General features: G+C 37.8%; 1 protein-coding gene across 1 annotated transcript in view; it reads right to left on the bottom strand.

The window, feature by feature from the left end:
- Window positions 1-10774: 10774 nt before the first annotated feature.
- LOC118770202 (thyrotropin-releasing hormone-degrading ectoenzyme-like) overlaps window positions 10775-13864 on the bottom strand; it is a 101014-nt gene continuing 97924 nt past the window's right edge. The window contains exon 19 of the mRNA XM_036517733.1: window positions 10775-12694. Within this exon, the coding sequence (XP_036373626.1) occupies window positions 12551-12694 (144 nt within the window). The 3' untranslated portion in view covers window positions 10775-12550. The remainder of the gene's footprint in view (window positions 12695-13864) is intronic.

The raw sequence follows: 13864 nt of genomic DNA, 5'->3' as shown, positions 1-13864 counted from the left end.
TCTGACAAATATATATAAAAGGATCGTTTTTAGCCGCTCATGATCATTTTGCAGGATCATAAACTGATACTTGCAACTACAATGGCAGGTTGAAACCCTTAACATCCAGTACAAGCAATCTGCACAGGCTCTTGGCATATGTGCTGTCTGCTGAAAATTTCAAGGAACGTAATCTTACATCTAATGGCAACTTTGCACCTTTCAGAATAAAATATTTGGATCTAGAGATTTCTTTGGTGAAACTATGGGCAAATCGATTAAATATACACTGTTTGGTGTCAATTAATATCCCTGTATGTTGGAGGAAATGACAACTTGGGGTAATTTTGATAGTTGATGCATGAGAGTGTGGGTACTTAAAAGCAAAATCATTGGAATGTTTGAAGTTTACTTGAAGTTGTTTATTTTTAAATATTGAACCAGATGTGTTTTGCAGGCATTCCAAGCACACACCAGGTGAATTGACTGAGTTACTATGCAGTTAAACCTTAACTAGTACGTCTCATTACAGCTTGAAATACATTGTGTCATTAAATATGTGAAAATGAATCCCCAAGCAAGACTCTCCCAGTGTCCAATTGGGTGTGTGAAGAACACATCAACCCAAAGGCTTGAATTTGACACATAAATGTTTGTAAAAAAAAAAAAAAACTTGATCTGGGTTTCATGGGAATGCTTAGAGCTTTCTGTGCTATATTTACTGCCAGAAAAGCCACTTGAGTTCATGAAAAGGCTGTACTCATTTTAACCCTCTGGAGTCTGAGGCCTGTCAGCCACTTTTGAGGTAGTTTGACATCCCTTTTTATATATTTCACCTCTATTTCAGCACAAACTCGGCACCAATAATCTAAGAGCAGTAAGAATGTCATTAATCTATTTTTGTTTAAATCAACTGTAAACATACACTTTTCAAAAACCTATTTTCAGGTGCTGAGATATTGTAAAAAAAAAAAAAACACATTAAACATTTCTGGCCAAGACTGAACCTTGTAAACATAGGTGTTGGCTACACCATTTTTTCCAAAGCCAGTGGCCTACACAATGAATATTGATAAGGTAGCTGTTAATAGTCCCCCTCCCCACTGTCAAAGGTAATGCCCCCCACACCCATTCATTTGAAAAGTCAGTGTGAATTAGAAGAAAAGAGACAATAAAAGCCTTTTTACTGTTTATTGAAAATGCTGTGTTCAAACCCAAACATGCAATGGAAAGTGCAATCACATTATATTACTGGAATAAAACAATAATACAGCAGTACAATAATACAAAATAAATGAATAAAGAACAATAAGTGGATTTTCTTTACGTAGGATTTCTTCTCTTCCACTCTGTTTATGTAAAATAATAAATGAAAAAATGTGAGCAGTTTCTCTTTCATCATATGTTCAGATTTACATCAAAAGATAATGGTGACATAAATAAATATTTCCTTTTTCAGATAACAACCCCAGGTGAGCCTTACAACATAACTGCTTGCAGTCCAGATTCTTCTGGTAGGCTATGAATAGATCTATAAACCTTTTGTTAAAATACTTTGTAGGAATCATTATGCTATGTGCTGTTATAACCATCTTGTAATTTGAATAACTCACTTGTTCTAATGGAAGTGTTTCATGATCATTTGTCACCAGCTCAACCAGGGGAAACAGCCATCAAGTTTGAATAGCGCCGTCTGAAGCGTCTGGGAAGACAGATTACGCCTTTAGACTTTCTTCAATCTGCATCATGGACAAAATGTCTCAGGATTCTAATGCAGATGCTATCTCAACCGGGCCTTCTGCTATGCAGATCACGTTACAACACAGCGCATCTTCAGCTGAGAAGAAAACAAGATCTGTGCCAAAAATCTTTAACACACTTTCAATATTGGGTGAAATGGCACTCAGATTTGCAACTAAATTAGATGGGAGAAAGGAAGAGGATGTTTCCAAGGTTATCTGGACTCAGATGAAATGTTTACAATTCTACCAATAGCAAACTGGAAGTCTAAAGAACAACACTTGAATAGACCTGCAGACATTGTGTGCAAGAAATTGCAATCAAATGTTTAGTTAATTTTGGCCTGTTTTGTCCAGCCACAATGAGTGTTGTCATGTTGCACAACCATCAGACCAACGCTGCTTCAAGGTTAAGCACATGGCAGTTAGATTGAACAGAGGCCTGTTTATGGGTTTCCTAATGGCTGAAATCTCAAGAATATACTGTAATTTACTGAAACTAAGATACATAGGTAAAATGCACCAAGATAGTATAAAGGTAGAAGTGCAATCATTGTAGGTCCATCTACACACTCATTTCCTGTTCTATTTCAGTGGACATGTCAAAGCAGTCTTGAATACCCACTACCCTTTTTTGTTGTTGATGTGAGTATGTGTGTCTCTGGCTGGATGGGAGGGTAGGGAGTGGGGATGGGGTCAAGGGTGTGGAAACCATCTACTTACAAAAATGATTTATTTTTATGCACATTAGACCATGTCTCAACAGATAGATTCAGTTTTTAATGCATACATTTTCAGAGAATATCCTTTCCCTCTCACAAAGAATATCATCTCCACATACAAGAATGGAAGCGGAGCTTCCAGTGGCCCGAGACGAGACATATCTTGTATTTGAATGTGCAAAAGAAGGAAGATGGAAGAGAGGTACTCTCATCAAACATCAGGAGGCGACACGGAGAATGCCCTCTCCCTGCATGGATGAACTGTAGTATACATTACAAACTGACTACCAAGCTCTTACAAGCCGCTGCTCTCATTCAGGGAAGTCATGTTACCTCTCTGCAGAGTTTCCTCCACTTCCAACCTAGCAGCCCAAAGGACTGCAGCGATCAGTAGTTTCATCTGCTAAGATGGATGTGGAAATAATGGAGCTACCTTCAAGGATGACTTCGCCTTGGCATTTTGTGTTTTTGTTTGTTGTCCAGCTATCTGCTATATACATTGTGCGCAAACCTAAGTCCACATTCAAGCAAGTATTACTTTTTCTGAACCTTACAGATATCCACAGCAAAAATAGCAAGAAAGGACTGTGTAAGGTCAGACAATAATGTACTTGCTTGAATTTCGTGGTTAGATTGGTTAGTCATGTGTGTGCATGTGTGTGCCTGCATATCCAGAATGAAAACCCTTGAACTAAATAGATTTCAGCCTCAGATATTTGGCAAAATATAACAAAATTGTGTCATGCAAAGAATCGTTTACATTGCATAAACATGAATTATATATGATATAATGAGATTCCTACTTTGGCAGGGTAGTTTAAGCATATAAATTATGCATGCACTTGTACATATTCATTGTATCACAAATAGAAAATGTAGTTTAAGTTTTAACATTTGCATGTTTGTGCTTACTGTACCATAAAATAATACTGATGACACAGTTAATATTTACATGAATAAAACATGTTTTCCAGACAGATAACATCTGGGAATAGTCTGTGAAACTGGAGGTATCTACTCTCATTCAGCTTCATACTCCTCAGACGAAGCATAGTCCCAATCACACCTTTACTCATTCAAGGAATATTCAGGCACAGACTGAAAAGCTAACATTCAATTGACTTACCTTGAATTTATTCTTCAATTCTCGTCACCTCTGTAAAACAAAGCTGCTTATGGGGTAGTCAAAATGTGGAATAGAGGAAGTATTGCATCTGTGTGCATGACACAATCACAAGAAATTATCAGCAGAGGTAATGAATTATAATTTGTTAATGTGATTGTAAGGGAGCTGCCAATATTCTTCACCAAAAATGAAGAGAAGGAACCAGTGTACAAAAAAAAAAAAAAAATGTAACAGAATTTTATATTTTTGGACTCACACATGAATCAGACATGGAATGTGGACTGTGTGTGATCCTGAATGCAAATGAAAGAACCCTTTAAAAAAAGTTAAAGAAATAATTATTGACTAACAGAAACATGTTTGATACTGATAAATGTTACTGTTTATGCACTGGAGACAATATATGTTCTTTGGTATACAAAGCACACTCATCTATGGTTGGACCAAATGAGTCACATGCACAGTTTGTATGTCTGCATTTTGATTGAAACAAAAAGCAACATGCCATTTACCAGACATGCAGAAAAACCACAAGCACTAATCAGCAGGCAGTAGAGTTTCCGCACAACAAATGGAAAGGGAGTCAGCATTACCGCCTTGAATTTTTGTAACGCTGTATAATAATCCTTTAGTCGCAGGCTGAGCGTTACAGGTTGGGTTCAAAAGCAGCTGTGTTATTTGCTGACAATGGTCAGGAATCCACATTGACAAAGTTAATTGTCTGTGTTCTGTTGTGGCACAGATGACAGCAGTGGAGTATTGCCTGCAAACCAATGAATAACTACTTTACTGTGTTGCACTGTATGACCTGTGGAGCTAATTTAAGCATCATAAAATACACAGTACAGGATGTTCAGTTGTGATATTGTGGTCGCCAGAATGTCTAAAATGATATGTTAGGTAAAATAACATAAATTGCAACATATTTTATTTCAGGCCTTTCTTTTGAATCATCATTCCAATGAGATTAAGGCTGCTATGAAATGAAACAGCAACTTTTCCAGAGTACTCTTTTCTCTCTCTCTCTCTCTCTCTCTCTCTCTCACACACACACACACACACACACACACACACACACACACACACACACTCATTTTTAACCTTGATGTAATATAGAACTGTTGTATGGACTAATAAACATTTAAGTTCACCTTTCCAATAAACTGGTTACATGCAGAGATTTATCAGATTGGTGAAAACATGGCCTTCTTACTCCAGCACAATGAGATTAGGGTTGGGGATATCTGATCCTAGCTCAGTGGTTGAGAGGAGAAAGGCTATCTCCATTCTGACTTACATTAGCTTCAATGCTAGATAGTTGTTTCAGGCAATTTACAGTAACAGATACAATGGTAGAATCTATACTTTATATATTCATGCAATTAGTGAAGTGAAACCATTAAAAAGGTCTGTTCAAGTTGCTTTTTAGAAATATCACACTTCATTGCCAAGTAAGTCCATAACACCATAGTAATGAAGCAAATTTCCATCAGAATTTTACCAGAACATTCTGCTTTATTTTTGGGAGCATTTTGTTGCTTTGAAAACATCTCTAAATATTTGGTTTCCATTGCATTATAGATAACACACAACATAAATGAAGTCAAAATCAAAGTCCAACAAATCCTTGTTTAATCTTTGTCCAGAAATATTGCAAATTCTCTTCAACTTCAGTGAGACATTTAAAATGAAATTAAAATCCATTCTCTAACTAAGTATTCAAACAGCCATTAAATCTCTACCATATATAAAATGGGAAGAATTACATGTCAGATTTCATTGTATCATTCAAACAGATGATTCATTTTTTGTCGAACAAAACTGTAAAAAAAAATCTGGTTATAAACTTACTGGAATGCCTTACTGTTAGTACTGTTATTATCATCATTATCATCCCTGTTATTATTTTTATTATTATCATTATTTTATATAACACTGACAGTGTTGCCAGAAAAGGCAGAAAAGGCAAAATAGAGAAAGGCAGGGAGGTAGTTCCCAGGTATTATGATTGTTAAACTTGAATGGGACATGAAGAGGATTCTCACCAAAGCAGCATTCACCTCAAAGCCACAGCACCATTCAGTGCTTCACTGATTTTAGGGGCTATGTCAGTGCCAGTTTCCAGACCGCTGGCGCCAGTAACGTCTCAGGAGTGAAGGACCATGACGCTATTACCAAAGATTGCTGGCTCAGGCCAAAATCTGTTGAGTAGATCTGTCAAGTAAAATCTGTTGAAGCTAGCACCACTTTCTAGTTCAGAAGAGTTGTAAAAACTCTGATGTTGGTAATGGGAATGTTGTCATGGTTCTCATGTCTATGCCTGCTGTGACATGTTTGGCCTCAGACAATGTATCAACAGGCCTGTCAAGTGCTACACCATTGGCCGTCGTGCCTCCACCAGAGATCTTGTAGGTTGACCCAGGACCGCAACCCCTGGGATCAGCTGCAGATCATGTTGAACATATAGCGCTTCAATAACATAGCTCCCAGCCGGAAGCTATATCTGGCCGTGTCCTGTGATCCTGGGATGGCTTTGTCACTGTATTGTTCAGAGGCGCCAGGATGAGGCGGAGGCGGGGGGAGATGCAAAGCAACGCACACCATGCGTCTGACAGTCACAAAGGCAACTTCTCAATTCAGCAGTAATGAGCCTGCCCTACTGCTGGTGAAGTACCCATGGCTTCCAGGGGGTGGAAACATCATTATCCCACATTTTAGACAGGGCTTTCAGGGTGTAAAGGGAAGCAGCTCGCTGCCGCTGCTGTTGACACTGGCAGTGAGGACATGAAAGTTACAGGTTAAACTTTTGTAATGTACAGTCTCATTGGCCAGCTCCACATTCAGACTGGGACAGTAGCAATTGGAGGGTGCAGCTTATCACTGTGCACAAAGGTTTCTCCTCTCCGGAGTGTTGCCACTTCTGCACCTCAGAGAGGTCCCAGGTAAGTGAGTAGGCAATTCCTCAACGTTGACATTTCACTGCACATTCCATTTGAAGCATTTTTTTATTCTTAAAAGACTTCAGTCAGCTCAGATGTTTTGGTCAAGCAGACAGTGCAGACTATGTATTTCAGGAATTCTAAGCAGTAACACATTTTCCAGGCATTCCCAGTTAGACTGTCCAAACTGAATGAAGTTGCTTTGAAAAAAATTCTCCTGCACTATGAAATACACGAGGAGTTTCAACTTATTGACATACAACATATTTTGAAATCACTAGAAATGAAGCAAACTAGAAATAAAAGGCTCATTTGTGAGCTTCATTTTTTTCCATTTGATTTAAAAAAAAAGTCATTAACTTACCAATTTCTGCAAAATGAATCGTTAATTCTTTTGCTATGTGGATATTTGAAAGGTTTATTTTTAATAGTGATTGTATCAGTAGATTTAAGTCATCTTTGATTGGTACCAGGCAAATAAAAGTGGTAATCATTTTGCAGCAACTTAAAATATGTGTTCATTTTCAGTTACTTTTTAAATAGCTTTTTGTACCAGTCTGGGGAATGGTAATGAAAATTAGACTAGAGACTGGAAAATGCATCAGAGCAATGTACATGCAATTAACTTCAAAATGTAAATATACTTTCTTCAAGCAATGATATAAACACCTAGATCGATGCCCACTTAATTTTAGGTCATTGATTCCCTTTGAAGCAAATTCATTTTCTTAAGTGTTAGCCATTTTAAAGCAGAATCACGTCTTCCTTTTGCCTTTCAGTCCAACTTGGCAAGAACAGTGAGTAATCAGTTTGATTAAAAGAATCTTAAAGTTTTGCAGAATTTCTAATCTTTCTCGTAACACACACTGCATCATATCAGTTCAAATCTATTCGCACCTTTTTACAGTTTTACAGGCAATGGAGAGTGTCACTTACCAACAGGCATGTTGCCCTTCTATTCTATTCACACAACCACCTGAAAACAAAGAGGTAGCAACTTGAGCCTTCATTTCATGTGTTAAAAAGCAGCCTTGATTCACTTGGCCCTAAAAACACATTTTTAAACTTTGACACCTGCTTTGAGGAATTAGCAGCACTTAGCAGTGGGCGATGTGCTAAATCTCAGTTTGTATGCTATTAATTTCTGTTGAAGCACGTGAGCTGGTTTTCAGAATAACGGAAGATGATGGTATTTTTTATCGCACCCCTTTCGACTGGAATGTGGATACAGCCTGACTGTTGAGGCTGTGATTTGCATACTGTGCTTGAACGGTATTGATTTTGTAAAGATATTTTGAGTAATCAACTTGGACTTACAGTTAGATATAATTTATCTATATAAGAACTTACTGAGGTTCGTTATACTTTTTGGTATTTGTTCAATATTTTTCTAGAAATAGGAAACACATGCCTATATTCAAGCTTTTATTCAAATTGGACTGTCATTCTAGTAATTCCATACAGAGAACAAAAAGTGTATACTCTACTACATACTTTTAGGATGGAAAGGTTAAGCACAAGGCAAAAGAGTTGAGCAGTGAAATGGTTTAATTGTAAAGCTAGCTTCTGTCAGACAACTCTCAATTTACTGAGAGTCTGATGTGGCAACAGGTTAAAAGTTCAATTTCAATTTCAATTCAATTTCAATTTCAGCTTAACAACATACACAGAAAATTACAGGTGAAAGCAAAAAATATGCCTCCGTCAGACCTGGCCTGTGGTCATATGCATCTGCAAAGCTATACAAGGGTATCCTCTTTTACAGCCTTTCAGGTTCTGCATCAATGGTCTTACATGTTAAAATGGGCGTTTGTCCCCCCATGACCCCATGTGTCAGCTAAAGGGCTTGAAATGGAGCAGGTGAGGATAGGAAAACACATATGGACTTATGGATCGATATCTCTCTCCTCTCTCTGGCACTTACCTGCACTAAACCTTCCCAGCTTCTGCCCGTTACTCTCCAAAGGACAGCATGACCCAAGGGTCAGATCCCTAAAGCCTGCTCAAACGGAGTCCGGCGCCATGCTGCTCTCAGATATAACATCTGTTGAAGGGCTAGAGGCCTTTGAGCTGAGACAGCTCTCTGTTGCCCTGACTTGAATTTTGCTCAGCACCTCACCCCCTTCTGTGTTCAGCTCTCACTTACCTTAGGGCAGACAGCCTCAGTTCACCTCCAAGGCTAATGCCTTCTCTATTTAATGGTAACTGCAGGGGTTCCGAGGCAGAATGTTGCATTTCTGTGGACAGCAGACACAGTCACAGTGGTCCCAGTAACACAAGGGCTCCCCCAGAACAAAATTTATTTTTCCATGTTCCAGCGTAATTTTAAAACACCGTGTCGAGGAATGTGTTGTAAATATGTTTGCTAGGAACTGAATAACTGGAACTGATCCATTTTTTCCACTATTGACAGATGACAATTAGAAATAAACACTGGAAATAAACATTAGTGTTTACCGGGATTAATTTTCAGGACAAAGACACAAAACCATGTCCAGACAAATAACAGGAAGTGGAAAATGGAAATGGAGGTCCTACCCCTTTGACAAACCGCTCAGTGTTAACAGACAGCTTTAATGAACTACTCATATTATATATATATATATATATATATATATATATATATATATATATATATATATATATATATGCTCATATACTCAGTTTCTATTTATATAACATATATAAACATATGGTATAAAGACATTAATGATATTAAATGACTTCCATTCTCAAAATTAGATGTCATTACGACTTGGCAGTGTCACTTTCAATAGCCAAAACACAATGGAAATAGCACAATATGGTCAAACTCAAACATGTAATTTCTATTTAGGATTTATAATACAAGAGCCAATAAACATAATGTGTGCAATATTTGTTATTTTCTTACTTTCTTACTTCATTCTTTGAGAAGGTTCCTGGAGGGACCGCTTAATGTGTTGTTTAACCACACATTAAAACAGAAATCAATGGCCCACAGGTTTTAAGCATAATGTAAATCCATTCTATCAATGAGGACTTTTTAAAGAGTGTTAAGCAATATTTTACACAACATTATGATACGCAACAGACAATATTTTGTTAAATATGAGCTGTATTTATTTAAAATGTAAGAACAGCCTAAATGTGTTATTCACTCCTAAGGAGAAAGCACATTACAGGGCAATGCACAGAGGCCATAATGTCTAAGTGTGATGAATGGCAGCCATTTTGGAGTTGACAGTGTGTGAGCAAAGGTTAAGGATTTTTAAAATCGCTTTTTCATACAATATTTAATGCATGAAGATAGTGTTTCGAAATTTATGCTAAAAGGATGTTCTTGGTGCTGTTTTCTGCTTGAAATAACAAATGACATCAGAGTAATAGCAAAAGATACAAAGTCATTTTTTTTTCTTAATTCAGAACCTTGTTCTGCAATAACCCGAAAAGTTAATATGGTCAACAATTTCAATGATCTGCGTTGAAAAGAGAAATGGCAAAGCTTAATTTATATGCATCTTAATTTCTTTACCTCCCTCCCCCTCTCTTGTGTTCTCTTCCTCTTGTTTTTTTTTTAATGCAAAAAGGACTTATTCTTGAAATGCCATGGTACCCTGTGTACTGGTACTACTGCACAGGATTGTAACAGTTATGCAGCTAAATGAATAAGGGGAAAGAAATTGTGATAACGCAGGCCAACATATATCGTTTATATCTCAATCATCTCAAAATGATCAAAATGTAAAAATAACACTTACTATACTATAAATTAATGATTACACATTTTTAAATTACAATCTGGTTGCAGAATTCCTCCATCCCTTTACCATGCCACCTTTAGTGTTCTGTGATATGATACTTTCTGGGTGGAGGATGACCTGGTCCTGGTGCCCAGGTGGTTTCCTTAGACAACCATACAGAGTCTTCTTAACTATCCCTAAACCATCTTCATCTGTGTGCCAATTTATCATACCAAAAAAACAAGTTTGGAAGAACTTAAGTTGTCACCATAAAACTTTTGACATTGCAGAAAGAAAATGAAGCCAGTGGATACTGAGGAATGGCTTGTGTCAGCAACTTAATGGACAGAACTTATTTTGGTGCACTTTCTTTGTTTTCTGCAGACATTAATAAAAACTGGCTGATCGAGACAAAATGGAAATGTAATCTCTACGCTTGCACTTCTTCAACAAACACGCAGCCACTCAGGAGTCAAGGAGTCAGACAGTGATGCATCGCTGTACAAAAGAATTTATTATACAAGTTAAAATTCCATAGATGCTCTGCTTAAAAAAAAAAAGATATTGTATCTCATTTAGAAAAAAGAACGCCATTATGTCAACACAATTTGAAATGGGATGGGAAGGAATTGTTATCCTGAAATCTTACCATAGTGTAGGGTTAGTCAATGATATAAAAGCAGTCAGGTTGCTTTATGAATATTAATAAAGACTGTCTTCATTTTTTGCAAAGTACTGTAAAGGAGCACCTATGGCTGTTATCTGAATGAAGTAGTTGCCTTACAGTTATTATTTAACTAGTGTACCTAATTTGATGTTGGAATTAATTCTAAATCATTAAGTCTATGAAAGTGAATCTATGAAATTGAATCCCCAAACAAAACACGTAGCTGGACCAAGAACACACCAGGCCATGGGCCCTCATTAGGCTGACTTATAAATGCGAAGTAGCCAGGTAAACTCTTTCCCTGGGTTTCATTTGTATAGAGATACTCTAGGTGCCCTTTAAATGTCATGATGGTAGCTCCCTTGCAAAAATGTTTTATAGGAGAATCCATTTTGCACTGTTTTGGTGTTGCTATGGCATATATTTGAAATTGTCAGAATTTATTCTTATTAGAGTTTTGCACTTGAAGCAGTTCCCAGTCAAGGGAGAATCACTAAAATACCTAACCAAGCAATGTTAAACCAAACAAGGGATATTTCTGACATTTCATTGGCTTACACCACCCTGACTGGTCCTTGACAGGCCGCCCCATGAAAACCAGTCCACACACACATATAAACCAATGCACGTACAGTATAAACCACACTAAAACGTCTCTCACACAGCTACAGTATATCCAAAGATAGCCCAGCATGGTCAGGAGATAAAATCTGTGCTGCCTGCAATTACATTAAACTCCCCAGTCAAAAAGAGTCACTTTGCCCTCGCTTGTACTTACAGCAACCTCTCCAGTTCAAAACGACTTCTGGCTACAGCCTGCAAGGACACAGAAATCAATCACCCGCTACGGTTCCATTCTACCCCACCATTGTGCTTTACCAACATCATCGGCGTGACTCCATTAGAGGACAGCAGTGGCAGGTGATAGGCAATTTTCATACATGTTACACACAACACTGAACACAATCTGGACTGCAGGCACCATACAATTGTGGTAGCCACACTGTCCTTCACAACACGCTTCTGTATGGCTTGTCAAGGGGCTTTAAGGTTTCTCCCCCAATGGAGACAGCCTCACTTCATCTTCGTGAATAGTGAAAACACAGTTCTGATTGTCACACCAGTTATTTGTGCTTAATACAGTTGCAGACCATAATTCTGAATTCTTCCATTCATCTCATTTCCTTGCCGTCTCTCTCTCTCTCCATCTCTCTCTCTCTTTCTCTCTCTTTCCTGCTAGGAAACCCTATGGATGGTGGGGGGCAGAACTGGAGAAAAGCCAAAGTCAACATGCTGGATAACTGGTGAAGGAGTGGACGACCATGCACAAAAAACAGAAAATACACAAAAAAATGAGATGATCAACACCATGCAATACTCTGAGTCCCATGGTTTGTCCCATGTAAGCAGGACCAAAGTCAACTGCTAATAAGCAGCTAACAAAGGCTTAACCCTTTTCCATGTCCTTTTTTTACATTTAACATTGTTTTCAGACAGACTTCATATTGAAGAAAAAAGATAAACAGTTCATCATTTATAGTTCCAAATGTCTCTGTCCTCACAAATGCTATCTTCAGAATTTCAGAGACTCCTCTGGACAGGAGTGTGAAAGTTTCAAAGGGGTGATGCGCCATAGATTTCCGTAGTTATTATGAATTAACTGTTGGGGGATTTCCGCAGCCACCGGAAAAACTGCTGCTGGTAGAGGGCGTGCCACCTCACGTTGGCTTCCACAATCTCCAGGGCACGGGACAGCGCTGCTCCTGCCACCCCTCTGTTGCTCTGTACAAAGTCCCGCAGCTTGGGAAGACACAAAGTGAGATGATGAGTGTGGATAGGGCTGCAACTTTACCTGAGGTACAATATGAGAATGGATTGGTATGGGAGCTGTAGAGTAGCAAAGTGGCAAGGAGCAGGACTCATAACCGAAAGGTTGCTGGTTTGATTCCCTGCTGGGGCACTGCTGTTGTACCCTTAGGCATGGTACCTAACCCAGAATTTGCTCAGTAAATATCCAGCTGTATAAGTGGGTAACACGTAAAAAATTGTAACCGATGTAAGTCACTCTGGATAAGAGTATCTGCTAAATGCCAATAATGTAATATAATGTAATGGATCGACACAAGTGGGATCACAAAGAAAGGTTCTTTCTCAGCACTGAACAGGCCAATATGAATATAAAGCTTCACAACAACTCTGCAATTTCTCTGAGGCAAGGATGTGTTTAGTTAATGGAAAAGGCTTTAGGAGATGTCATCTGAACTGATGCTTTTGCTCTTTTAAATTCAGAATGAATTATATGTTCCTAATATTTTGGGTGTCGGGTTTGTATTTTGCAATAAATAAATCAGTGACCATCACACTGTAAAGACCTTTAGATTTAAGCCTGAGAACATTTTACTTCTATGACACCATTGTGCTGACATTAAGCTGAAGAAAGTGACCACTTCACAAAATTGTCAAGGGAAATGTATATGATTTATATTTGTATTTATATCTGTGGTAGCAATCCGATGAATGGATGCATATGTTCAAGCTTTCTTACGTTTATACATTTCCCAAAAACAGGTCCCGCTGCTGATTTTTTAGGATCCAGTTGGGTACAGAAAGACTACTGATGAGTTTAATGACTTCACTTCAACCATCCTTTTAATAACATTAACAGTGGACACTAATCAATCATCATTGACAATATTTAACATACAAAACTGAGATTCTTAAGAATCTGTCTTACTGCAGAGATATTTAGCTCGCCATTTACATAATTTCTCAACAAAATACAAATGGAGCAGCAAAAATTGCTTTCCATGCAATAGTTACTATTCTAATGTTATTTGCATGACAACGCTAGCATTATTAATGAAACATGGTCTTAACAGATGATATTTGTTAGTAGATAAAATGCATTATGCAGCCATAAAAAGTGCCATTTTTGAACTTTAAGACCAGCAGCCAATTAGTTGAAAAAAG

Source organism: Megalops cyprinoides, chromosome 23 (genome assembly GCF_013368585.1).
Source record: "Megalops cyprinoides isolate fMegCyp1 chromosome 23, fMegCyp1.pri, whole genome shotgun sequence".
Lineage (NCBI taxonomy): Eukaryota > Metazoa > Chordata > Actinopteri > Elopiformes > Megalopidae > Megalops > Megalops cyprinoides.
Note: the sequence above shows the minus strand (reverse complement) of the source record. Positions and strands in the feature narration are given on the sequence as shown.